Source organism: Aspergillus pseudotamarii (genome assembly GCF_009193445.1).
Source record: "Aspergillus pseudotamarii strain CBS 117625 unplaced genomic scaffold BDV38scaffold_9, whole genome shotgun sequence".
In the NCBI taxonomy this organism is placed as follows: Eukaryota; Fungi; Ascomycota; class Eurotiomycetes; order Eurotiales; family Aspergillaceae; genus Aspergillus; species Aspergillus pseudotamarii.
The window spans coordinates 481,700-506,712 of NW_022475023.1; the positions used below are offsets into that span (position 1 = coordinate 481,700).

Sequence of the window (25,013 nt, forward strand, 5' to 3'; positions counted from 1 at the left end):
AAGGAATGACTGAATTGAGTGAGCTTGTTTGATGGGCAAAGAGAAGGTCCTGGAGCAGGGAACTCAAGCATGATTATATACTGCCTGTTCACTCCATGGATCAGGGGCTTGTTGCACAGGCACTTCAAATGGTGACTATCAGATTCCGTTAGTTTATTTTACGAACCTGTTAAGTCAAATGATGATCGACGTGGATAGTCTTGCGTTCAACCTTTTACTGCAGTCCCCATTGGCAACAACGCCAGTAAACTTCGATGACGGGGGAAGGCGTCCAATTGGTGCAAAGGCCGTCCTTTTCTCCGCTGCGCGAAATACTAGACTCCTTGGCCAAGCACTAAGGATAGATTTCAAGGCACAAGATTGAGGCCATGATGGGTTGAACTACCAAGTGTCCGGCAATGAGCCCACAACTCTTTTGCTCGACGATAATAACTTCAATAGTCCGACATCCATAGACGACGGTACAGTACTCAGTATTAATTTTTGGGTCTGGAACCCATTATTAACCGAAGTGGACTGCGAGCAAAGCCCATTTCCAATAGATAGTAAGTCCCATCTTCATCCACACCATCTCAGTCCTGATCAACCTACAGAGGCGTGACTGTTGCGCACGAGAGCACCCATCAGTAGCCGGCAGTTCGTAGAAAAAACGAGCACATACCCCAGATCCAATTAAACATCACTCAAGCCTAATAACTCAAACTTTAACCGTTGGTAGTCGTGTCTTAGCTGGAAGATCGTCGTTTCTTTGCCGTCGCCACTGCCCGCGAGTTGGCGTCCTACCAGGCCACAAACATGCCATTCATTTCACTTGTGGCTTGTCGGAGAATTAGGGGCAATTCTTTAATTTTCACAAATACTCTGCTCGTGTTGAACTTGGATTCGAAGTCGAGCAGTGAACCACACTTGATTATACTCTGCACTCCGTTCATCGAATGGTCTACATAGGGTAGCGGGACAACGTCACTTCTAACATACAGCAAACTGGCAATCCCCCGCCCCTGCCGATCAGATCCACTTACTCGTTTTCATGGAACGGCAAATTCGAAGCATTCCAGTGCGCAGTGGTTACCAAATTGCGTCTTTTTACCCTCCACTGATCATCGCTCGTGTGAAACTCGAATTTCGGTCATTGCCCGCAGATTACCTTCCCATTCTGGGTGGACCCACTATCTTTTAAGTATTCTTCAGGGTGGGAATGCTTGACAGACACGAGGGAGCCAGTACGGAGTATATTCTCCAGAAAGTATTCCTCGGATCAAACCAAAGATTCTGTTCGTACTATCGAAACTTTAAAAAGTAGTACCGCGGTAGTGAAATTGCTATTGCCACATTTTCGAGCATCGACTGCTCCACCTTGACGTATATACTGTGAAAATATATACGTAGTGAGCTCGCGATACACAGATATTCAGGGACCAGAGGCGCTATATAACCTGATCCATTTCGCAATACACTTAAAAGGGTACAAGTAATGTGATACTGCCAGGTATAGCCTCTTTCATGACATGGGGATGTGCAGGATATATCTAATGGCTAGCACGAAGGTGAGTGCCTTAGGTTGCAATTCCCAACTCAAGATAGAAAAGGAAATTCACAATATGCCCGTTAAATTTCCAGCGAACCAAAAAGGTTACTAGTCTGCGACTTATTGCTCGTTCACTATCACCCTGATAGGGCTGTTCTGTTGTCTTGAGTTAGAACGCTCCGTGGAGGAAAGCCCCTTTCATGGGTCGATAGGGTCAGTTTTGAACTTATAATGGGCTTCCCCCTACTGATGGTTGATGTAAAATTTCAAACTGTCCATAAAAACGTAACCATAAAGAGGGAAGACGAAAACTAGAAATCACAAGTCACTATGCTCAAGGAAAAAAAAAAAAAAAAAACAGGCTCGACGCAGAGGCGCCCACAGAACGTGGATGTTTTCGATAGCAAGGATGAGTGAGGGCTTGGGGCTTGTGGCGTACACACAACAAACAACAAAACACTTGAGGGGAAGGAACATGGGGCTTGGGTGATGACTGACGTTTGTGTTGTTTGTCTGAGTGGGGGTTGTTGACTGGTGGCTTACATAAGGCATTGTTTTGACAGTTGTGGCGTTCGCCTGAGGCAACAACCGTTGTCGTGTCAACGGCCGACGCTAAACTGCTCTGGGGCCATCACAACATAACAGCGGCCACTAAGCGTGCATCGCATTTCCTTAAACGGTCTCATCGGGCTCGAGGTCTTCTCTCGTGCGGCAGTTCATCACCTTTTTCTCCTCTTCAACTCCATCCTTCCCCCCTCTCTCTACCCCCCATCAAGAGCTCCTTTATAGGTCTCCTCGATCCCCTGATCTTACTCAGGCCGCATTGCCTGTCTCCTTACTCTATCCGCGCCCCGTGGTTTATCAATATTCTTTGTCTATCCCGAGTGGCAACAGTCCGGATCATGATCGTTTAGCTTAGATCACTTATTTTGATTTATCGACTCGGTTGACCAGGCCACGATTGTCTTGCAATTGCAGGAGAGCTTCCTTTTAGAGACGCCTTACTTTCTGTTCACCCCCTATTGATTGTTTATTGCCCATATTGCTGTTAGCCATTTGTTTTGGTAACGCATTGTTGCATTCAAAATGGCCGGAAACATTGGTGATTACGGCCAGATTATTGAGTATATTCAAGGTAAGTGCGATTGCCTTTGTCTATCATATTTAGAACGACTTCTTGCAATGATCAAAACATCCAATGCTGGAGATCAAAATCCGCATGCTAACTTCCTGACAAAACAGATCGTCTTTACTTGGCTTCCTATGAGGATGCACCGGATGCGAGAACTCCGTTCCCATATCCTTCCGAGCAACCTAAGTCTCCAAGCAAGCGCTCCGCGAGAGCTCAGCCGAACACCCCCAGTCGGAAGAGGCGAAGCCCCGTGTATTTCACAGTCGATGATACCTTGCTTTACAACTCTTTCCACGCAGACTTTGGTCCGCTCCACATAGGTCACCTGTACCGGTTTGCGGTCCATTTCCATGAGATTCTGGGCGACCCTGCCAATGGCGACCGCCCAGTGGTGTTCTACTCGAAGCCGGACGCTCGGAGTCGTGCCAATGCGGCATGTCTTGTTGCTTGCTATATGGTCCTCATTCAATCATGGCCGCCTCATTTGGCCCTCGCTCCGATTGCGCAGGCCGATCCTCCTTATATGCCATTCCGAGATGCCGGGTACAGTCAGGCAGATTTCACTTTGACTATCCAAGATGTGGTTTATGGAGTATGGAAAGCAAAGGAGCAGACACTGTGTGGCTTGAGGGAGTTCAGTCTTGAAGAGTAGGTTCCGTTTGACCATAGTATAAGAAGCTTTATTGACAAAGCACCAGGTATGAGAAATACGAACGTGTCGACATGGGTGACTTCAACTGGATAACACCTCACTTCCTGGCCTTTGCTTCGCCTCAGCACGAACCGATTGACCCGATCCCCCCGAATACCCCCGAATACGCCGCATTGCCTTCGACAGTGTCCCAAGTCCAAGCATCCAAATTACCTCTTCCTTTCAAAAATGTGTTGGCCCATTTCGCGTCACGAGACATTGGACTGGTTGTGCGATTGAATTCGGAATTATACTCGCCTTCATACTTTACGGCCTTGGGCATTACTCACATCGATATGATCTTTGAAGACGGCACTTGCCCTCCTCTGCCATTGGTCCGACGATTTATCAAAATGGCCCATGATATGATCACGGTGAAGAAGAAGGGAATTGCCGTCCACTGCAAAGCTGGCCTTGGCCGGACGGGCTGTCTGATTGGTGCATATCTTATCTACCGATATGGATTTACTGCCAATGAGATTATCGCCTTCATGAGGTTCATGCGACCCGGTATGGTGGTCGGCCCACAACAACACTGGCTGCATTTGAACCAAGGCGCATTCCGTGAATGGTGGTTCGAGGATAGCATGAAGGAGAAGTTGGCCCAAATGCAGACAGCTCCGGTCACACCCGGCCGTCCATCCACCAAGCAGCGTGCGAACAACGGCCCTGTCGCCACACCTCCAAATAACGGTCATTCGAAGCGCGCTGCACTGGGTGAAATAGATCACAATGAGGCTGCCGGAACACAGCACGACGAGAATCTTCCGGCCCCAACACCCGGTCAGCCTAGGAAATCGCACAGGAAAGACTCCCGCCACCACCCCTACGCCCGGACGACATCTGGCAGCATAGTAGTTGACAAGGACGCGAAAGCTAGAGAACACTCAGCGCACAGAAGCCAGCGGCTTAGCAGCGATAGCAGTGAGAGTGAAGAGGAGATTCAACTTCGCATGCTTGCAAAGCGTTCATCGAAGTCACCAGTGGCATCCCCAAGCCCGCGGTCTGTTAGCTATTCGGCAACATTGACCACTAGCTACACATTGAATGATGGCATTCATGAGGATAGAGAAAACTGGGGCGACGCTGCATATGCTGCACCGAAGACTCCAGTGAGCTCTAAGGCTGGGGTATCCGTTGCCAAGGTCCGCACCAGCCCTCGGCGTGTTACAGACAGCCGGAGCGAGACCAGAGGCGTCCGCAAGGCTAGTGGCCGAATCGGCAGTGCCGGCAGCCCGACTCGTGTGAAATAAATAACACTGCAGTCTTTTTCGTCTTCCGTACTCCTTCAAGATATCCTTCTTCTGTTACATTTTATTTCATTCATCTTACTTTGAGTCCAGTGTATTGCTTCTGCTGGACTATAATAGTGCATATTGCATGTGCCTCCTACTACCCATTCGCATATTCATGATTCTTCTTTCCTTGTTCATGTGTTTCAGGTCTTTGATTATCCTCGGCTTGTGGGTGTCTTTTGGTTTTCTGGTTTAAAATCCATGGGTCTGGGTCTGTGTGTTTCGGCGTCCGGGGATATTCTGATGTTGGAGGATTTAGAAGTTGGTATTGATGTGGAATCTTGTGGCTAGCACCAGTGCCTATACACTTGCATTGTTCTTTCGCAAGCGTGGACAGCAGTCTTTTGTCTGATTGCATTGTGTGTCTCTGTACGTATACGACCTACGTCGGCATGACAAATTCAGTTGATGACGATTCCAACCGTCGAGAAGTAGTAGTGTATAATACTTGGTAGCTGTATTGCCAAGAGCAAACACGCAGGTAAGCCCTAATACGGGTGCCATACTTTGAACGAGGGTGCTTCTCGCTCCAAGGTTATATAAAACGGGCCATAGAGGCAGGTATGGGATAAACGGTGCAGTGCATGCAGTGCGACGTACATTGTGATTGTTTTCAATCAGGCCAGACGCTACGCTACCACTTGTTCCTCCAAATGCGCCGTTATCAAACTCAAATATTCCCGTGCACGAGGCGTGGAATCCTTAATTCCTGGGACCTTAGCAGCATCGTCCCAAAGCCGCAGTGCGACCATGTCATCACGCAGCGGATCCTGGTCAAAAGTGGCGAGCTCTGCTCCCTTAAATGGCCCCCCCTGAAACTCGAGCGATTTCTTAGAAGCCGATGATAGGGAATCATAATACGACCCATTGACCGCCGTGAGGTATCTGCCCATTGTATATTAGTTCCTCACGCATACACATACATAGAAAGAAGCCCTAACAACAACCCGGGAGAACAAGGTATGGAGTAGTTGTGGGGGGGGGGGGAGTTTGGGGATAGGATGGATACCTTTTTGCCGCAACATGGCTTTCAACTAACTGACATACACTCGGGTTAAATCCCAGGGAGCGCAAGAATTCTGACCCGATTCTCTCATGGCCTACGCGACCGACGTTTTCAGCGCTGTTCTTTAGATTCATCCGTACCTCTTTGGTGGATTCAAGGGGAATGATTTGGCCGATGTCGTGGAGGAGAGCTGCGATGATGAGCTCATTTCTTGCCCCTGGTGACCGTGGAGTGTTAGTCGGTTGATTAATTAATCAATTGATTGATTGATAGGTTGGTTGGCTGGTTGGTGATTCAACTGACCGGATTTCTGTGCATTGTGGGCTGCTTGGAGACAGTGTTCTAGTTGGCTGATTGATTCGCCTATGTAGTCACCTTGGCCGTGCTGTTCGAGTGAACTGACTAGGTATTCCGCTTTTTCTTTGGGTGATTGAGTGGCCATTTTGAGGAGTTTGAGACGGGAATCTTTGTTCTGGGAAATTGAGGGTAAAGTTGGAGAAGGGTTGAGCGAACCGTGAGAAGGAGGGGATGATAGCTTTAAATAGTCGAAGATGACAAAAGTTAACCCCACGTGTGGCATTGATCTATTCCGTGGAAAAGGGACACTACTTATACTGCATTTTCTTTCTTCTCGTTTAATTGTTTTGATCTGGGCATAGGTAATATTATTTCATAACTTGTGGTGGGAGGGTTCAGAAAGCATCGGATGAATTCCACGACTCTAATACCGTCGCTCAAAAATAGTACTTAGGCTGTTGTCCTCCCTAGTTTGTCCCCAGGCCTTATTCATCATTTCATGATTATTTACACTAATATCACCTCAGCTAAATTGCACAAGTACGAGGTTTATTCATTCTCTACGCTACCGGTTGTGGTTGGCCTTCAATAGTCAGCATTGGAGAGCCATATCCATATCGAAGTCGTCCCTCTTCGTAGTTTTCTCCTTCCTTCCGCATGTGGGTAGCGGGCCAGAGCTTCCTCCGGTCTTCATAGTACGAATCGTGGAGATCGCCCTCAGCCTTGCAGTTGTAAGTGGCATAGATCGCCCGACGGTCTTTGGAGCTCGTGTTAGCACCACTGCGGTGGGCAAGATAGGATCCGAACACCATAATGTCACCTGGAATGCGTTAATAGATGCCTCGACTTGACATATAGACACCATTGGTAGCACTAACCTGGCTGAAGGGTGCAAGAAGCCCACTTTTGGCTTTCGACCCAAGCAGGATCAATACAGCGATCTTCTCCCAGTTTGATCTCTGTACGGTGACTGCCATCTACAACATCCAAACCACCATTTTCGGGGGTCATATCGTCCACTGCAGCGAGGACAGTCAAATGCTTGATGTTCTTGACATGGGTATAGGCGTTGGCATCGATGTGAGGAGAAAAGCCACCTGAGTGGGGTGCGTTAACGATTAACCTCAGACGCCAAGGGAGCTCTGAGAGCTACGTAGGTCTCGACACTTACCACTTCCTGCGAGTTTGTAGTTGATCTTTTCTTTGAAGAGTAGCATTGGCTCGGTAGCCAGCTGTTCGAGAACACTCAACATGCGTTGGCCCCGCAGAAAGCTGTTAAAGCCAGCATGACTATTGGCGTAGTTCTCTGTGCGACAGAGGACTCGTTTGCCTTGTGCATTTACTTCCTATCCTCCTCTATTAGTTCTGCACTTTGTATTTCGTTGTTCGCTTTAAGAGATAGCTCACCTCGTATGGCATATATGATGCGTCTGGAGTGCGAGGCAGGTCATGGACTTCCTGAGTCCACTGCTGGAGAAGCTTGGTTTCCGGAGCATTGAAGAACCCCTGGATCACCAAGTAGCCTTTCTCATTATAGGATTGAATTTGATCCTCAGTCAAAGGGAAGTGGTTGTTCTCCATGGTGTAGATAAGTCAAGCTCTGGTCAGACAATTTATTTTCTTTTCTCTTTTGTATCAGATAGAGGGGAGGCACATGATCTTTTCCCTGAAAGCGATTGGGACCACCAACTAAATAAGTCCTGCAGCATGCCACTTCCTCCCAAACAGGCTACTAATGCCAGGGTCTAAAATTGGGATCGTGACACATCGTAGGATAATGGTTTACGAGAGCAGAGCGGGGAATGTTACAGCGTTGGGAGATGAGATTGCGTACAGATGGAGAGATCATCGTTGAATATCAAGGACTGAAGGGAACTGTTGCATTGTATTACTACATTGAATCAGCCAGTGATAACACTGAGAAGTGTCCATGTGCCTCGAACGACAGGATGGCGGTTGGTTATGGGGCCCTTCGCTTAGACGTTAGTGTCGCGGTAGTTGCCGACACCTCGAGACACCCTGCCGCCTCCACTCTCCCCAGGCACCGAGGCACGTGCCCCTCTTGTCGTCCTTCTACATGTCAATCTTGACTGACTTTCTCCAGAGCTGCATATCTAGACTTTTCAACATAGACCACAACCGGTGGAAACTCAATTGATGCCTGTTAAGGTCACGACAATATGCATGCCCGTGCAATACCTAAACCCCCTGATTGGCCCACGAAAGGGCATTTCCATTCCGATCGTTTGATCCTCCATATGCAGGGTTCTCCATCAATGTCGATGTTATATAGAAGATTATTCGACGTGGAATAGAATGGCTGGAAAAGTTTCTGTGTTCTTTTGTTGTCGTCTTCCCCCTGCATTTACGGCACGATAACGGCCTCACCACGTCAAATCAATTCCAACCATGGCCTCGGTAGAAAGTTCTCCGGCCGATTCTTCAATGATCAAGGATGCCGATGTCACAGTGAGCAATTGGACAGGCTTACAAGGGCGAGAAAACACAATTGAGAGTAGTGAGGATGTCGAAGTTGGTCAATCAAGCAAAATGTCCGGGGTTCTGAATGTGATCATCTCGGGTCTGGCTCTCTTCAGCGACGGATACAATGCCCAGATCAGTAAGTACACTACCACCAATACCTGATCGAAAATAATTTACTGATCGATGGTACCTCTTGGATCTTATAGTTGGATATATGGAACCCTTGTTCTCGGTCTTGTTTGTACCCTTCTATACAAGCTGTACAAGCTACACAAGCTACACAAGCTTTGCAGCCAAGATGTCTCCCGCTGACTAGTTTCTTGGTATACGGTAGATACAAAGATGGCATGTCTCCAACAATCAAAGGTCGACTATCGAACTCGTTTCTCATAGGAGAAATTTTTGGAATGATCTTCTTTGGTGTTCTCATTGATCGCCTGGGACGAAGAACGGGTGTGGCAATGGCCACTACGTTCTTAGTTCTGGGTATTGCATTGGCAGCAGCTGCGCACGGGAAGTCCGAGCTTGGGTAAGTGCCCATTTTTCCATGCCTTTCTCGCATGTTGAAGTCACTGCTTACAGGATTTAGAATGTTCTGGATGATGATCATTGCCCGTGGTGTGGCTGGCTTTGGAGCCGGCGGCGAGTATCCCGTTTGCGCAACGAGTGCAACGGAGGCAGCGGACGAGACAACGAAACTTCGGAAAAACCGAGGGTTCTTGGTTGCCTCAACTACTGATTTTGCCGTGGACCTGGTATGCAGAAATATTTACTTAATAGCATGAAGTACTAACCCATGGCCGTAGGGCTTTGTCTCTGCTGGCATTGTAGCACTTATTGTTCTCGCTTGCTATGGTCAAGAGACTAGAGCTGGCGTATGGCGTGTATCCTTTGGCATTGGATTTGTGGTACGTCACTTCGATACGCTTATCCTTTGACTACGAAATACTCACATAAATTAATAGCTTCCCCTTGTTATCTGCTTCTTTCGGATTCGCATGATCAATTCGACTCAATACCGGAAACACAGCATTAAATCTAGGTATCCCTATGGGCTTATTCTCAAAAGATATTGGAAGCCGATGCTTGGAACTTGTGAGTCCCCACATCACTCGATTTTCTGTTCAAGTGTTGACTTTGTAGCCCTGGCGTGGTTCTGCTACGACTTCGTCACCTACCCGTTCGGAATCTTCTCATCCACCATTATCCAGCAATTGATGACAGACAACTCAACTGTCCAAAACATCGGTTATGGGGTGAGTCTCCCTATCTGTAGCATATACATTGAACTAGTAACTAATAGTCATGGCCTTCCAGACAGTGATTAATTGCTTCTATCTCCCCGGATGCCTTCTTGGCGGGTACCTCATGGACAAAATTGGTCGCAAGCAAAACATGACTCTTGGTTTTATGCTATGGGCCATCTGGGGCTTCATCCTTGGCGGTGCGCTTCACCCGATCCAAAGCGTGTTCCCGCTGTTCGTGGTGATGTACGGCATTTTCATGGCCTTGGGTGAAATGGGCCCCGGTGTATCTACGTTTCTCTGTGCTGCCGAGTCCTTTCCCACCCCTCTCCGTGGTCACTTTCTGGGATTTGCCGCCGCCGTGGGCAAGGCTGGTGCGTCTATTGGAACGGAAGTGTTTACTCCCATTCAGAACTCGTTCGATACCACTGCAAAGGGCCAGCAAGCGGTGTTTTTGATTGCCTCTGCTTTTACAGTGGTCGGGGGCCTCATCGCATGGTTCCTGATTCCGGATATGTCTCGAGAGTTGGAGGATGAGGATGCCAAGTTCAAGGCATACTTAGAGGAGAACGGATATGACGTTAGCCACTATGGCGACGAGGCCTTGCAGGTAGATAGGAAGAGTGGGCATTAATTTTATCATATAGAAAAGCCATTAAATTAGCATGTTGAATACAACGTTTGAATTTCCTCACAAGTTTAGAGTGATACGGCTGTTAGGGCAGTGCAATGACGCTGTGCCCGAATGGGAGGCACTGATCTAACTATTTCCAGTTAGATTTATGAATTGGCTTCCTTTTATCGGAGACCACCTCGGACTTCACATGAATCAATCCCGAACTCACAGAAGATCCTTATCATTAAAGGAACAGCAAAATAACAACAGGCGCATGAAGAAAAAGCGCAATTAATCGCATCGGTGTCTCGTGGATGGTTCTCGGTGGGGACATAAATGGCGGAGCGACCGACTCGAGGCCCCGCAGTCCGCCGCAATGGCACACTCCAGTCCTGCGAACCGTGTCGCAAGGCAAAGCTGCGGTGCGATCATGCAAGACCAGTCTGTGGTAGATGTACCACGAAAAAGATTACTGCCAAATGTTTCTACCATCCTGCCCCAATGACGAAAGGGGTGGCCTCGAATCGGACCAGTCCGATCAAAGCGTCGAGGGGTTTAACTAGTTTAACTAGTACTAGTCAACCAGGATCGAAGTAAGAGCTCCCATTGCCAGCCATACTCCGAGAATTGAGAAAGCCACCGAGCGCATATTGACTCGTGTACAGTATCTCGAGTCCATCATTGGCGATGGAAAGTACTCGACTCGGCGCAAACCTAGAGCTAACTCCCGAGCTTCCTGGCTATCTAGGGGCGACTAGTTACTCGGCCATTCTCACGGAGCATCGCAGTGATCTACCGTTTGAGATAGATAATAGTACGATGACAGGTGCTCCTGTTAGGGCTGTGGACCCAGACCGTCTTAGGGCTGGAGTAGAGCTGTTGAAACTTATTTATGACTTACCGATCTATGATGTTTTGGTCCGCAAGCTCTACTCCAAGAAAGCAATGGTTGTAGTTCCGATGGTCATTGTTGACGCTATCATAGAGTCTCTCCGGAGTACCTTTGATGATCTGGACATTGGAAGCGATATAGAAGCCCAGTTCCAGGCTTTGGTCTATCAGATATCTCAGAATACTTCAAGGCCACTAACGACACATCGCTCGATGAGTGTCCATGAATATTGCGCTTCATTCGCGGGTAGGAACCTTCGATGGGAGTCTCTTGGGATCGTTCTGTCCATCTCTGGGATATCCTTGATGTCTACCTCGGACAATGACCCGGACCTTGTTCAAGTAGCGCCGAGCAGTGAAGCTCGTGAGAGACTGCGCGCTCAGATTGTGGAGGCAAGCAGCATTTGTCTCAACTTCTGTGACCAGGCATCTTCAATCAACGAATTGCTAGGCTTTACTCAGTATAACGATGTCATGTTGAAAACTCAACATTTTGGCGACACAAGTCTGCTCACCTTTTGACCGATCGATGCAAGGCAATGCTAACGATGGAATTAGGCTATCAGGCTTGGCGTCGACTGGGCGACTTGTCAGCTACAGTATATGCCGCTGGCTTTCATCAAGAGAACTCGCAGGTTGACGATTGTCCATTCTTTCTTCGACAATGGAGGAGGTTATGTTTCGCTGCTGCCTTCTATGCAGATAAGGCGATAGCCACCTTCGTGGGGCGACCGCCATTCATAAACTATCGGTACTGCTCGCTGACGCCTCCCATGGACATACAAGAGGATCTACTAGTGGCAGGGGGTGAAGACCTCACTAGTGCCATTTCAAGCCTGAATATGGACGGCTGGAACACCCAACGGCAAAATTACAGGTCGAGCATGATACGTCTTCGGTTCATCTTTTCTGTGTATAGGGACCAAGCTCTCGAGATAGCGTTGGGAACATGCGATGATTGGGACCTGGTCCAAAAGTCCAAGTGAGAGGAACCCTATTTGAATTCGGCACAACGAAGTCATCGTCCGCTAATCGAGCATAGCCAAATTATCGAGAAAGCGCGAGCCACGTTGGAAGCTGCACCAGCTTTCATTCGATACGACGTTCATGGCCAGAACGAGGATGCGGAATCATACGCTTCGGCTTTTCCCAGTCTCCATTTGTATCTCGATTACCTCTACACGATATTCCTCCTGCAGAGGGTCCTGGTGAAACGCACGAGTACAGGGCAAGAAGCGTTGATCCACACATCGCGGGAAGCTCTATCAATCGTTATCAGGATAGGCTCCGAATGTGAGTCATCCATGGACTTGAACAGACACTATTCCTGGCTGGTATGTTTAGATCGCCCCACACCCCAAGGTCCTCTCCTGGATGCTAATTTCGCAACCTTAGATATTGTACTACGGGGTGCCCAGTGCCAGTGTCCTGACCCTTGAGCTTCTTCACCAAACCCAAGAAATCGGCCCGCACTCTGTCATATTGCCTCGCGCAGAGATCATTCGCAATCTAAGTGTATTTCTATCATGTCTGTCGTGGGTTCCGCGTCCAACGTATGGTAACTATCAGACCTGCAAGGAAGCCGAGAAGAAACTGTCCCATATTCTGGACCAGATCATTGACCCACAGCCTATCCAGCGCGATGTCTTCAATGATGTGACCTCTGGCCTGGACAGTTTCCTGGATTGGTATAATCCGAGTAACTGGGACTTCAGCACTGATTTCCTGTCTTCCACCGACGGCTTTGGTCTTGCAAAGAACTAGTTGGGCTCGGAGCTCATTCGCTAGGGTATCACATTTCAGCGTCGGTAATTGGAGGAAAGTCGCAACTACCTGAGACCATTATATAGTAATCTCGGCAACGAGACAATGCGGCAAACAAAGAGCAAGAACAGACAACAACCATCCGACCAAAACCGAGCCAACCTAAAACATATCGACCTACCCGAAACGCCAAATAATAAGAACAAGCAAAAGTCAAAGAGCACGCGCATCAACAGACATCAATCATACCATCCATACAAAGTCATTACTCGGGTGCGTTTCCTGAAAATAGTACGCTCTGTGACAGAGCGGACAATTGAATTGGTCCTGCAGATACCATTTCTCCAGGCATTCCTTGTGGAAGACGTGCAGACATTTGAGCTCCCGGATCTCCTGAGACGGTAGAACAGATTCAAGGCAAACAACGCTGTAACGGGCCGGGTGGGTTAGCTGGCTGGGTTTCTTTCTTTCTTTCTTTTTTTTTTTTTTTTTTGACAATGGTCTCCGGGGACAAGAAAATGTCGGCCGAAGCGGCAACGCGACGACAAAACTGGTAGCGCGACTTACCATACAAATTGACCATCAACTCCCTCGGTGGGTAAAAGGGGCCCCTTCGATTTCGAGCGCCATTCTTCTAGAGTCCGAGCCGGCGACACGGCATCCAATTTGCGCAGCTTGTCGCTCGATCCCTTCTTCTTCTTGCTTTTTGAGCAGGGACGCTGGTCACGGCGGTTCACAAAGATGGTAAATCTAGAATCATGCCAGCGATGAGTTTGGGGTTGCACATAATATCGGGATGCAAAAGATACAAGGATGATAGTCTCAAAATCAAAACAGGGACGAATAAAACCAAAACCAAAACACTAAAAGAAAAAAGAAACAGCAACAATGCAAAACCACTTCCATTCAATACTCACAGCAAGCACATGATAATCAGAGTAACAACACCAAGTCCGACCCCCAAAACAATTGCCATATGGGTATTATGATCGAAGGAAGTTTTGTCCGACGACAACCCCATGTTCCATGACCCTGGGACAAGGCGGGTAGTCGCCGGGGGAACAAACCGTACAGAGAGAGATTTTGTGGCGCTGGAAAGAAAGAAAAGAAAAAAACAAATTAAATATCGAAGATGAGGGGAAAATATGGGCGAGAACCCCGTTTTCAAATTCCACAGTGACCTTTTCCGTTTGGTTTAACTCCACATCAAGTAGAAGACAGGTCAGGTCAGGTCAGGTAGGTGGGCAGTGCGTCGGTAGATAAATATAATCATTACTAGTACAGAGTAAGTACTGTATAAGTAAGTCGATCGCTTCGGTGGGGTTTCACGCCGTTTTTAAACTGTGGAGAAGTTTGACACCGAAAGGGAGAAACCATAAAAAGCTCAGCTATCAGACCATCATCATTCCTGTCAGCCGATCTCGAGGTGCATTAAATGAGTTGTTTTTGTTGAATTGAGTCGGCATATAGCATTTAAAACAACAATAACAGAAAACAAGAAGAAGAAAAGAAAAAAAACGGGGGGAAAAGACAAGTACAATAGGGGAAACCCGAGCTCAGAAAAAAAAAAGAAGGTTATTTTAGAATATGTTTCATACTTTTTATGTATGGGGAACAACGATTGAATGGTGGGCGCGCAAAAGAGGGCTGTGTATGTAGAAAAAAAAGGCAACGACTAACTCACCTTGCATTCCAAGGGAAAGGAAAGGTCGTGCACTGGCCGTTTTGCCCCAGACTTAGTTATTTATTTTTCTTCTTCTCTTCCCTTGGCGCCCATGCGACGAGAGGATCATCGTTTAATCTCGTGAGCACTGACGAGGGAAAGGCGGGCGGCGGCGGCGGTGGTGGTCAGGCCATTCAGCTTCCAGTCATGCCATCATTACTGGACCCTTGCTTCTTGGTCGTATGTATTTCATATGTATGTATAGTACATGTATGTACTATGTATGTATGTATGCAACTATGCCCTAACTCAACTCACCCTTTTCAGGACTCTACTTCAAACATTGCAGATTTTGACGGCCTTTCTTTTGAAGAAGAAGAGAGGTGGAAGATGGGGGAGATCCCTTTCATCTCACATTCCTTCGATGATCGTCTTCCCCCTTGTTCGTCACTTGAGCTCCCACCCACCTTGGGGTAATTTTATTGAGCTCGGGGGCCAATCAGGACCCCCAGCGTGTGGCATCAAAAACGCGGGATTGCCAATTGAAGTAAAGTTCAGCTAAAAGGCCGCAGTTTGCTGAAAGAGGATTACGGCGGGGGAGCCCCACCGTTGCGGGATTTCATCGTCTTCGAGCACGGCTTTTCAAGGTCAGGTGGTGAAAGATGTTGGTTGATTCTACACTATCGAAAAGAGGTGGAGGTTGAGATCAGAGCCATGACGACATCACGCATGGTCCACATTCATTTGATCTGCAAACAAAAAAAAAATGCCTATATCATATCGCATGGCGTGGAAAATGTAGAGTATGTACATCACACTTTATTATCTGTATGCTCCACATTCGCGTACGAGACCCCAGTTTCCTCCACTTTATTAAGCTCGACTTCGGCGGCTTTCGCTTCCACATTCTCCGGTAAGGTCCCCAACGCCCGTCCGCCGAACAGGAGATCGATCTCTTCCAGCGACTTCTGCTTGGTCTCCTTGAAAAAGAAAAACACCGTCGGGATTGTGATACAGACATCTAGTGGCAAGAAAAACCAGATAAGTAACTGTTCTCCACGTCGCTGTTCACTTCCCTCATATTAGAAAGGACAAGAAAACTTACTGAACAGAATGAAGACCAGGTAGAACCTCCAGTGAATCTTGCCGAATGCAATTGGCGAAACTTGATTCCAGATGGTGCTCACTACCCAGTTGCCAAGGCTGGTTGCGACGGCGTTTCCTCGGCCTCGGATTTGCATCGGCATGACCTCGGCCATGTAGACCCTGGAGGGGATGGTTGTTAGCCCGGTTGTCCTAAAATTCTTCCCAAAAGCGGTGGTGGTGACCGTATAGTTTGGAGGGCAAGAGATGAAACGTACCAGGCGCATGATCCGTAGGAGAAGGAGAAAATCACAGTGATGCAGAAAATGAAAAACACGCCGGCGATGCTGTAACTCGTCCGGGACCCGTCTTCGTTGACCGAAGTCAGTGCGGCTTCGCAGATCAGGACGATGGTGACAGCTATCGAGCCAAACAGCATGGGCTTTCGCCGCCCCACTTTGTCGAGCAGGAACACAATGAAGATAAGGTTGCAGATTGGACCAACGCAGTTGTAGATACCGGCGACGAGGATGTTGCGGCCTCCGGTGATGCCGAGGGAATTGTATAGGATGGTTTGGTAGTAGCCGATCACGTTGACAGCGGTCATTTGCGCGAAGGCCTGGACGGCGATACCATGACTATAGTAATGCGAACGGCTGTCATCAGTAACTGCCATCTTGCAGGGTGGGGGGTTTCACATACAGCAATCGAGTCCGCCATTGGGGAACCTGGAACATGATAAGCCAGCCCGACACTGTTACAGCCTTCTCAGCATCAATGGTCGTTTTGATTTCATTGAATTCAGTCTGAATCCATTCGTCATTCGTGCCGTCATAGTGCAATTTCCGTAAGATTTTCATTCCCTCTTCGTAGCGTTCCTTCTCAACCAGATACCGAGGGGATTCCGGCATGAAGAACATTCCCACTGCTAGAAGTATGCAAGGAACCGTCTGGAATGCCAGAGGAAAGCGCCATTGGAACTCGCTAGTTTCTGGAGCATGAAGTGATCCAAAACCGACCCATCTATCGAAGCATCAATGTTAGACCTCCACCTCGGGACAAGATCGTTAGGAGTCAAATGCAAGGAAACCATACGTGCTGACGATAAAGCCAATACCGATCATCTGCTGTGATAAACCGATAATAAAGCCTCGGCTGCGAGGATGAGCACACTCGGCCTGATAAACTGGAACCGACATCGACAAGAGACCGACAGCCCATCCGGCCAGAATACGACCAACGAGCATCATAGCCAAGTTCTGAGCAGCGGTCTGAAGAATAGCACCGACAAGACATATGAAAGCACCCATTTGGATGGTAAATTTACGGCCGAAGCGGTCCATCGTAAGTCCTCCCTGGAGGGCTCCCAACGCAGCTACAAGGTGACTAGTCAGTACTCCTTCTGGCTTTCTTCAAGGTACATTGCTTCTGAAATTAAAGGTAAATAATCGCACCTCCACCGGAGAATGTACTATTGATCGCCCCAATGATTGGGGAAGTCTGGACGGTGTTGAAGAAGGCAAGGAAGTTCTTTGATTCGATCACATCGGTCATGACACCACTGTCATATCCGAAGAGGAACGACCCTGTGGCCGCGAAGGCGGCCAGGCCGATAGTGAAGCCGCGACCCATGTTGATGAACCTTTGGCGGGCGATGAGCCGGTCAGTTCAGCCCAGGGAATGAGGGGCGAGCAGGGAAAGGGCAAGCCAGGTATCAGAGGACTCGGAGGAGTAAAGATGAGATCGGCGGGGCAGACAGAGAGACGGCATTGTCTTAATATATCGAAACAAGTATTAGCCTGTATTATAAGCGAGGCTTGTCTGTTTTAAGGATCAAGCCTAAGGGTGAGTCTGGACATGAGGATACGACCCAGGATGCAGTGACTGGCGGGTAAACAGAGCGAATCGACGGCGTGGAGAAAATCCGGGGACGACCCGCCCGACACTAAAACCACGCCATGTTCCCTAGGGGTCCCGTGATTGGTCCGATGTCCATCTCGACCCTTCTTTTTTCCCTCCATTGTCAGATTCCAGCATATGAAGTCTAAATGAGGCCAAGCCTGGATATATTGCTTGGATTTAGCCATGGCCGGATAAAACGAATTATTCCACGTATTGTCGAACGGCCGACCAGGGGGGCGCGTCCAAGCGTACCCTAAGAGTGCACACCCTCTTATAACATGATCAAAACGAATTAGCCCAACGGCCTTGACTGCCAAGTCGGTCCGGTCTGACCGAAAAGATATGCATGGCTCTAAAATTCTAAACACAGTAGATTAGCGATTTTTTCCGGCATCTAGCGGTTCAGTCTGGACACATGGTAAGGATATGAGAGCGTCTCTCAGGGCTGTTTCATATCACATGACTCATCTTCGTATGAACAATCTCGGTCCAGCTCTCAGCAAGATACTTCATTTGGTTTAGTATCGGTAGAAGCCGTTAAGCCAAAGTCCCCCGTGGGAATAGACCACCCGGTTAAAGCAAGAACCGGGGTACAGCCTGAGTCTGGGCAGCCATGTAATCACAGGGCTCGTATCGCAGGCCATCACGTGCACCGAAGGACTGTGTAGGCAGGTACTACTAGGACTAGTACTACTACTAGCAGATAGTCCATTGTCTCTCGCCGATTACGGCCCGTAAAACTATTCGTAGAATTTCAGTTTCCGAGATCTCTTCACAGCATTCGGGTTTAATGGCAAGGCGTCGCTCTAACACCGGAACAACGACGATTATGAGCCGTTGGGGCGCAACAGACTAGTGCGTCCATGACCACTCTGAATTAACGATCATAACCTTTAAGTTCAATGTTTGTTAGGCATGGAGTATCCAATGCACGGCCTTAGTGTCATATGGTATTTTAGTCGACTAGTAGTGACAGGTTATATCGTAGTCTCATAGCAAGGGTCCAATAGCATGTCAACAGAAATACATAAGAAAACTCTCCCAGAGTCGGACTTTAGGGACGTATCGGATTTAAAAGTAAGATATATGTAAATCTACCGTCGCTATACCCTTCTTATCTTCATCTCCATCTCCATCAACATTTCGCTTTCTCTCGTTCTTCTCTTCTATACATATTTCGCTTGCTCTGGTCGGACCGTCTTTTCAGCAGAAAAGCATCCCCAACAGCAACCACAACATCAACTCATCTAACATTCAACCATGGTCGGACAACACGACGCTGCAATTCTTCCCCAGCAGGGCGGTCCCTTGTCTCTTGGCAAGCGTCCCACTCCCGAGCCCGGTCCAAACGATGTTCTCATCGAAGTCAAGGCCGTTGCCTTGAACCCCTGCGATCATTTCCAGCGTGACTATGGCATGCCTCCTGTGCCTATTTACCCCGCTGTTATCGGATCCGACACTGCTGGTGTTGTCACCAAACTGGGCTCGAACGTCACCACGGTCCCTGGTCCGGGAAGCCGAGTGATTGCCTTTGCCTCATCATTCTACCAGAACGGCTCCCCCGACCGCGGTTCCTTTCAAAAGTACACTTTAGCACAATCCGAAGCTGTCATCCCACTTCCAGACAATCTCTCCTTTGAAGAGGGCGCGGTCTTCCCCATGGCCGTCCTGACTGCCCTGACTGCCTGGACCACAATCGGTATACCGCTCGATACCAAGTACACTCCCGCGGACAAACAAGCGGTCCTTATCTGGGGCGCATCGAGCAGTGTAGGCACGTTTGCCGTCCAATCGGCCAAGACACTCGGTTTCACTGTCTACGCCACCGCCAGTCCCAAGCACCATGACCTCGTCAAGAAGCTCGGAGCCCATGCGGTTTTCGATTACAGGGCAAGCGATGTCGTCTCCCAGATCGTCAGCGCCGTGAAGAAGGATGGTACCAAACTGCACACGGCACACTGCGTTGTTGATGGGGCTCTGCAGCCAACATTGGACATCCTCAAGGAGACCAAGGGTGATGCACACGCCAAGGTTGCACACTCACCCCTTCTCCCAGAAGGTCACCCTACCCTCGACAATACGCAGATCACTTTCAACTTCCCACCTACGGACGAGACCGCAAGGAGCAAGCACATGAACGAGGTCTTCCACGGGTGGCTGAAGACCGGTCTGCAGTCCGGTGAAGTAATCCCCAGCCCCACTATCCAGACTGAGGGTGGCGGTCTGGGCGGAGTGCACGCAGCACTAGACAAGCTCAAGGGTGGTGTCAGTGGCACTAAGATCGTTGTGCCGGTTTAATGAATTGCCTTTTGCTGATACACACGATACGACTGGGATCCCGACCTTCTTAAACGATTTGGCATAGGATCCCTCGACATCGGGCGGGATTAAATGTGGGATGTTGAAGTTGACAATGACGTGCAGTGCTGTGAGATCGCGCTTAATCTATTTTCTTATTCCAAGTTTACTTCCCAATGCCTCCTCGTTACATTCGCTGTCTGGGGCATACTCCATCTGAGAAAGCAGTAACGACGTCTTTGGGTACGACTGCCAGATCTCAGATTGCATTCGCGGATTCAATCAGGGACATGCGAGCTGCTTGGATCTTCTCAAATTCTTTTCCATGTGCGGCTGCTGGGGGTGCATCTGGGGCAAAGGGAGGAGATGGTTGTTTTATAGACAGTTGACAGTTCCAAGACCCATTCCTAAGTTTCACATTGTGTATTTTTTTTTTACTATAGAATATGACGGTGGTTGATCGTGGATCCATGCAGGGGGTGTATCTCCAACCTTCGCAGTTGAAAGATCTACAAGATATCGACCCCACATGCCATCAAACTTAATTTAGTGAGAAGATAACGTGTTCGTTTTTGATAGATTTTATAGCCCTAAGCAATTGAACACTATATTTTATTTAATAAAAACAGCACTAAATTTAGTTTATCATCAGAATAGTATCTTTGGGTAATTGCCTCGGCTTAAAGGATTTGGTCGAGGAAGCAAAGTGAAGTAGGTAGGGTTCTATAAGATATGTGGATGGATTGTATGAATAAGCTCGACCATTTCGAACTCCGAATTCGTCATCCATGGTGTACTTTACATGTCCGGATTAGGAAATTAGCACCAAACAGGCCCAATTATAAAAATCGATGAGTTCCCGAATAACTATCAATATTGACAGAACTTATTTCGCATACCATCGTGTATAGCTACCATACCATATCCGAATGCAAGTGTCATCCCTTACTACTACGCCCATTAACATGTCCCAGGCCAACATTGCCATCCCCACCGGGTCTCTCATTCTCGTGACTGGTGCAAATGGCTTCATAGCCTCCCATATCGTTGATCAATTTCTCAAAAGGGGTTACAGAGTACGCGGAACCGTTCGATCCGAGAAACCATGGCTAGATGATTATTTTGCCACTAGATATGGTGCTAGTCATTTTGAATCAGCTCTGCTACCGGAGCTGGGGGACGAGGAGACGCTGAATAAATTAATGGACGGTGTTGCAGGTGTCGTGCACGTGGTATCATTACTCCCTCGAAGTTGAAGTCTATCAGCGCTGACATGAACTCTAGGCATCAGATGTCTCCCTGAAGCCTGACCCAGAAATCATATCGAAATCCGTCGCCAGAACCTTGACTGTTCTTGAAGCCGCAGCGAAGCACGATACCGTGACTCAATTCGTTCTGACTTCTTCAGCTTCTGCCGCTTCGCTCCCACAGCCTGGCCAGCCCGGTATTAATATCGACTCCAGTAAGTTGTTGATAGCCCAACATGCCACTGGCATCTAATGTGTCCAGCTACATGGAATGACGGTGCCGTAAGAAGTGCTTGGGATCCAAATGTTCCTGTAGCCCACAAACCATACCTTGTTTACGCTGCATGCAAGACAGAATCGGAGCGAGAGGCCTGGAACTGGGTAACGCAGAACAAGCCTAGCTTTGATTTCAATACAGTCCTTCCCGGCACCGTCGTAAGTTCAACCGAAGGTCTTTTCCGCTCTCGACTGACCCATGGTGTCTATAGTTTGGCAGAATACTACATCCTGAAATAGGTGGCTCTACTATGGCTCTCGCCCGTAGCCTCTTGTCTGGGAACCGGGCTGGCATTGACTTTGTCTCTCCACGTAAGTCGAGCATTATCTTCCATTTGAAGCATTGGTTAAGAACAGGGCCATAGAATGGTTCGTCGACGCCGAAGACACAGCCCGTCTACACGTTGCTGCTCTTCTTGATACAAGGGTGAAATCAGAACGTCTTTTCGCTTTTGCAACTCCGTATAACTGGACTGATATCGTGAACATTCTGCGCAAGGCCTTTCCCTTGAATAGCAAAATTCCCCACCCCCCGGAGAATGAACCGCGGGATCTGAGCCTGGTTGGTCCTTCTGACAGGGCAGAGAGTCTAATTAAGGAGTGCTTGGGCCGTGATGGATGGACGAGCTTGGAAGAAAGTATTCTTGGCGGAACTGGGGACCTTGAAGGATTTAGGGGATACTAGTAGGTTTTGTTCTTCCTCATCAGGGCTATGTACAGAACGGCTTAATGTTATGAAGTTAAGTACTAATATCTCCAATAGGAGAAATCATGTGGTAAGTACTAGTTTTCGAAATCATATAGCAGAGAGACTTAACAGATCGTGCAGCTCTTTTGGTTTTGATTACTAGTTAGATATTTAATATTTATTCTACTTTAGTTTTTTGTCTTCCCGGCTTATCTGATTATCTGTCCGCTTAGATTGATGATTGAATCTGCCAAGTGGCTCCGCCACCCCCCTTAGTCTTGGTAAATTTGGATATTACTTCCATTTGTCGCTGTATCTCTCTGTTCGATGATGTATTTAGCGAATAAACATATAGTATATTGATTTAGAGATAAATGGCTGTATAGTATTTAGATCAATCAACAGTTGTTTAGGGAAACTATGCAAATCCTTTCGAGCTGCTTGAATAAAATTAACTTAACTTCTTCCTCCTGACACTAGTGCGAAAAAATTGATTGTGGAAACCTTTCAACAATGCTATATTAAGCTTAGCGTGATCTTTTCGAGCGTCTGGAAGTTGGGACCATCTTTACTCGTTGTCCGTAAATTCATTCCATGGAATGTTCCGATCGCGGACCGACAAAAACTTAGTACTACTGTTGGTAGCAGTAAGCAATGATGTAGTACATCGTTAAATCCCTCCCCTGGTCATCAGTTTTTTCCTTTGGTTTGTTATTGCTCATTATCCAACTTTATCCATACTTATTTGAGCCACACAATGGCATGGATTAGTCGCTCCGATACGATGCCACAGAGCTCTCCACCATCGTCCCCTGCCTTGTCAAGCTCCTATCATTCCATACGTCCTAGAAGACCTAGTCTTGAGTTCGAGGGTGAAATCTTGTCTACCCGTGGTCAACGTTTGGCAAGTCTTATTCGCAGGCGTTCTATCTCCACCCAGAGCCCTGAACCCTGGGATGATAGTACTCGGCATGATGACCTTCCGCCATGGGAACGGGCGAAGAAATTGATCGGGGACGTTAAATCCGTCTATAATTGGTAGGTCATTTGGCAATGGTCCATGAATATGTCGTGTTTTGCAGGCAGTGCTTGCGGGGAAAAGGTATATCTAATGCAAATCCTTGCCTCTAGGCAACTGTATTATAGAGACCCCAAATCGTTAGAAGGAATGGGAAAAAAGCTGTGGGTAAATTCCTCTCTTTCAATTTGAGACACTAACCTAACGCCATCAGACGTGAATATTATGAACGGAACAATAATCTCATCGCGCAATACGTATACATTGACCGACTACTGGACTCATCATTGCCGCACCGCCTCATTGGAGATTATCACCAAAATCGAGATGTTATACCTGAAATGCACTCCTGGAATTCCGGAAACGAATACGAACCGGACAACAGCCTGTCTACTGTTCCTGCTGATGGTAATGGTAATAGTAATGGAGAGCCGCAACAAAAGCAAGACCGAATTAAACGGACTCCGCGCAACCTCTATCGAATCCCAGATGAGAGCACGCCTCTTTTACCTCAGGACGGAAACGAAAGCGCCCCGTCTCTATCCGATGGCGGGGCGAAAGACGACGACTTCGTGGATAGCAGTGCCCGTATTGTTACTATTGCCATCTACGTGAACTTCGTCGCCAACGTGGTCTTACTAATAGCAAAAATAGTTGTCATGTCCATGACCAACTCCCTTTCTGTTCTTGCTAGTTTGGTGGATGGCGCATTGGACTTTCTGAGCACTGCCATTGTCTGGGTGACAACGACCCTCATTCAGAAGGACGACCGCTATCAGTACCCCATTAGCAGACGTCGACTGGAACCCCTGAGCGTGTTGGTTTTCGCCGTCGTGATGATGACCTCCTTTGTTCAAGTGGCCATCACCTCCTTCACTCGGCTGATCTCCGACGATACAAGCTTAGTTAACCTCACGATACCTTCGATTGCGGTGATGGCCAGCACCGTAGTCGTGAAACTCGCATGTTGGTTCTGGTGTCGATTAATCAAGAACTCAAGTGTCCAGGCCCTGGCACAAGATGCTGAAACAGACGTGGTATTCAACTTCTTCAGTATCCTTTTCCCTCTGAGTACGTAGCAATCCTTTTGCCAATCACTCCCCTCAATGTATTAGTAGAAACGAACTAACATTTGTTCCTCCAGTCGGCTCCTTCACCAAACTATGGTGGGTCGATCCCTTAGGCGGTCTTCTCCTCTCAGTCTACATCATATGGAACTGGAGCGGAACCGCAGGCGAGCATATTCGCCATCTCACCGGAGCGGCTGCATCTCCCATCGACCAGAGTGTTCTACTTTACATGACCATGCGATTCTCCAAAGCCATCCTCAAGATCCAGAACCTAAGGGCCTATTATGCCGGAGACCTCTTGAATGTCGAAGTAGACATCATCCTGGAAGGGAAGACCCGGCTGCGCGATGCTCATGACATCGGCGAGAGTCTGCAGTACATGATCGAGAGTGTCCCCACGGTCGACCGTGCCTTCGTACACATGGATTATGATCCGTGGAATATCCCTACTCACCTGAATCAACAGGCTCATTAATTCATATAGAAACAGAATAATACTACCAATTTATCAGACATCGTTGTAACTCTTATCGTTGCATAAAACAAATAAATGAATACATGCATACATACATACATACAGTGCATACCCGCTGAGTCATCCCCATCATGAGTTAAGTACCACGTGACTCCGCGTCCAGCGCGTCGCGGGTAGTACGTAGTGCGATCTCAAATTTCCTTTCCCTGACGGGTTATGTATGTAATTTGCGAGAGAGGGGAGAAAGTAAAAAAAAAACTACAAAAGCGGTGTTGTAACATAGTAAAGTGACATTGGGGCTACTGGTACCTTTCCCAAACCAGCGGCACATGACACTATCAGTCC

General features: G+C 48.0%; 10 protein-coding genes across 10 annotated transcripts; 6 read left to right on the forward strand and 4 right to left on the reverse strand.

Annotated features, from left to right (window-relative positions):
- The first annotated feature begins 2,226 nt into the window (after positions 1–2,226).
- Positions 2,227–5,121, forward strand: cdcA (phosphoprotein phosphatase CDC14). The gene is made up of 3 exons (XM_032053691.1): positions 2,227–2,663; positions 2,771–3,308; positions 3,359–5,121. Exons 1-3 carry the CDS (start codon positions 2,615–2,617, stop codon positions 4,602–4,604), a joined length of 1,833 nt encoding a protein of 610 aa, XP_031917159.1. The 5' UTR covers positions 2,227–2,614; the 3' UTR covers positions 4,605–5,121.
- A 154-nt stretch (positions 5,122–5,275) lies between these two features.
- Positions 5,276–6,094, reverse strand: BDV38DRAFT_279546 (uncharacterized protein; the record flags this gene model as incomplete). Its single annotated transcript, XM_032059053.1, has 3 exons — positions 5,276–5,531; positions 5,686–5,869; positions 5,956–6,094. 3 exons carry the CDS (start codon positions 6,092–6,094, stop codon positions 5,276–5,278), a joined length of 579 nt encoding a protein of 192 aa, XP_031917160.1.
- A 337-nt stretch (positions 6,095–6,431) lies between these two features.
- Positions 6,432–7,640, reverse strand: BDV38DRAFT_220470 (phytanoyl-CoA dioxygenase family protein). The gene is made up of 4 exons (XM_032052783.1): positions 7,357–7,640; positions 7,121–7,295; positions 6,828–7,046; positions 6,432–6,769 (listed from the first exon to the last, which is right to left on the reverse strand). The coding sequence occupies exons 1-4, from the start codon at positions 7,528–7,530 to the stop codon at positions 6,510–6,512; spliced, it is 828 nt and encodes a 275-aa protein (XP_031917161.1). The 5' UTR covers positions 7,531–7,640; the 3' UTR covers positions 6,432–6,509.
- Positions 7,641–7,909: 269 nt separating this feature from the next.
- BDV38DRAFT_297254 (major facilitator superfamily domain-containing protein) lies at positions 7,910–10,311 on the forward strand (the record flags this gene model as incomplete). Its single annotated transcript, XM_032063092.1, has 6 exons — positions 7,910–8,569; positions 8,719–8,962; positions 9,023–9,188; positions 9,240–9,341; positions 9,399–9,689; positions 9,751–10,311. Exons 1-6 carry the CDS (start codon positions 8,359–8,361, stop codon positions 10,309–10,311), a joined length of 1,575 nt encoding a protein of 524 aa, XP_031917162.1. The 5' UTR covers positions 7,910–8,358.
- A 669-nt stretch (positions 10,312–10,980) lies between these two features.
- BDV38DRAFT_279549 (putative C6 transcription factor) lies at positions 10,981–12,948 on the forward strand (the record flags this gene model as incomplete). Its single annotated transcript, XM_032059054.1, has 4 exons — positions 10,981–11,689; positions 11,743–12,166; positions 12,227–12,518; positions 12,580–12,948. 4 exons carry the CDS (start codon positions 10,981–10,983, stop codon positions 12,946–12,948), a joined length of 1,794 nt encoding a protein of 597 aa, XP_031917163.1.
- Positions 12,699–14,096, reverse strand: BDV38DRAFT_220723 (putative RING finger domain protein). Its single transcript, XM_032052785.1, has 3 exons — positions 13,866–14,096; positions 13,516–13,698; positions 12,699–13,375 (listed from the first exon to the last, which is right to left on the reverse strand). Exons 1-3 carry the CDS (start codon positions 13,967–13,969, stop codon positions 13,192–13,194), a joined length of 471 nt encoding a protein of 156 aa, XP_031917164.1. The 5' UTR covers positions 13,970–14,096; the 3' UTR covers positions 12,699–13,191.
- A 1,231-nt stretch (positions 14,097–15,327) lies between these two features.
- On the reverse strand, positions 15,328–17,423 carry BDV38DRAFT_220795 (sugar porter family MFS transporter). Its single transcript, XM_032052786.1, has 6 exons — positions 17,149–17,423; positions 16,790–17,069; positions 16,397–16,717; positions 15,973–16,332; positions 15,717–15,877; positions 15,328–15,632 (listed from the first exon to the last, which is right to left on the reverse strand). Exons 1-6 carry the CDS (start codon positions 17,324–17,326, stop codon positions 15,424–15,426), a joined length of 1,509 nt encoding a protein of 502 aa, XP_031917165.1. The 5' UTR covers positions 17,327–17,423; the 3' UTR covers positions 15,328–15,423.
- A 935-nt stretch (positions 17,424–18,358) lies between these two features.
- BDV38DRAFT_238681 (zinc-binding alcohol dehydrogenase family protein) lies at positions 18,359–20,495 on the forward strand. Its single transcript, XM_032053692.1, has one exon. The coding sequence runs from the start codon at positions 18,857–18,859 to the stop codon at positions 19,892–19,894; it is 1,038 nt and encodes a 345-aa protein (XP_031917166.1). The 5' UTR covers positions 18,359–18,856; the 3' UTR covers positions 19,895–20,495.
- A 330-nt stretch (positions 20,496–20,825) lies between these two features.
- Positions 20,826–22,102, forward strand: BDV38DRAFT_297262 (uncharacterized protein; the record flags this gene model as incomplete). The annotated part of the gene is made up of 5 exons (XM_032063093.1): positions 20,826–21,126; positions 21,179–21,356; positions 21,404–21,576; positions 21,630–21,729; positions 21,783–22,102. The coding sequence occupies exons 1-5, from the start codon at positions 20,860–20,862 to the stop codon at positions 22,100–22,102; spliced, it is 1,038 nt and encodes a 345-aa protein (XP_031917167.1). The 5' UTR covers positions 20,826–20,859.
- A 760-nt stretch (positions 22,103–22,862) lies between these two features.
- On the forward strand, positions 22,863–24,668 carry BDV38DRAFT_279553 (cation diffusion facilitator family transporter; the record flags this gene model as incomplete). Its single annotated transcript, XM_032059055.1, has 4 exons — positions 22,863–23,143; positions 23,237–23,287; positions 23,338–24,194; positions 24,268–24,668. 4 exons carry the CDS (start codon positions 22,863–22,865, stop codon positions 24,666–24,668), a joined length of 1,590 nt encoding a protein of 529 aa, XP_031917168.1.
- Positions 24,669–25,013: the final 345 nt, after the last annotated feature.

Bases quoted from the DNA above. Each gene is read 5' to 3' on its own strand.
- BDV38DRAFT_220723 (XM_032052785.1), bottom strand. From the start codon at position 13,969: ATGGGGTTGTCGTCGGACAAAACTTCCTTCGATCATAATACCCATATG. The intron at 13,699-13,865 runs GTGAGTATTGAA...GCATGATTCTAG, and splicing joins CTGATTATCATGTGCTTGCT to ATTTACCATCTTTGTGAACC. The intron at 13,376-13,515 runs GTAAGTCGCGCT...GGCCCGTTACAG, and splicing joins GTTGATGGTCAATTTGTATG to CGTTGTTTGCCTTGAATCTG.
- BDV38DRAFT_238681 (XM_032053692.1), top strand. From the start codon at position 18,857: ATGGTCGGACAACACGACGCTGCAATTCTTCCCCAGCAGGGCGGTCCC.
- BDV38DRAFT_220470 (XM_032052783.1), bottom strand. From the start codon at position 7,530: ATGGAGAACAACCACTTCCCTTTGACTGAGGATCAAATTCAATCCTAT. The intron at 7,296-7,356 runs GTGAGCTATCTC...AGAGGAGGATAG, and splicing joins CATCATATATGCCATACGAG to GAAGTAAATGCACAAGGCAA. The intron at 7,047-7,120 runs GTAAGTGTCGAG...CACCCCACTCAG, and splicing joins CTACAAACTCGCAGGAAGTG to GTGGCTTTTCTCCTCACATC.
- cdcA (XM_032053691.1), top strand. From the start codon at position 2,615: ATGGCCGGAAACATTGGTGATTACGGCCAGATTATTGAGTATATTCAA. The intron at 2,664-2,770 runs GTAAGTGCGATT...CTGACAAAACAG, and splicing joins GATTATTGAGTATATTCAAG to ATCGTCTTTACTTGGCTTCC. The intron at 3,309-3,358 runs GTAGGTTCCGTT...ACAAAGCACCAG, and splicing joins AGGGAGTTCAGTCTTGAAGA to GTATGAGAAATACGAACGTG.
- BDV38DRAFT_220795 (XM_032052786.1), bottom strand. From the start codon at position 17,326: ATGGGTCGCGGCTTCACTATCGGCCTGGCCGCCTTCGCGGCCACAGGG. The intron at 16,333-16,396 runs GTATGTGAAACC...GCATTACTATAG, and splicing joins CAATGGCGGACTCGATTGCT to TCATGGTATCGCCGTCCAGG. The intron at 15,633-15,716 runs GTAAGTTTTCTT...TCTTGCCACTAG, and splicing joins CCTGGTCTTCATTCTGTTCA to ATGTCTGTATCACAATCCCG.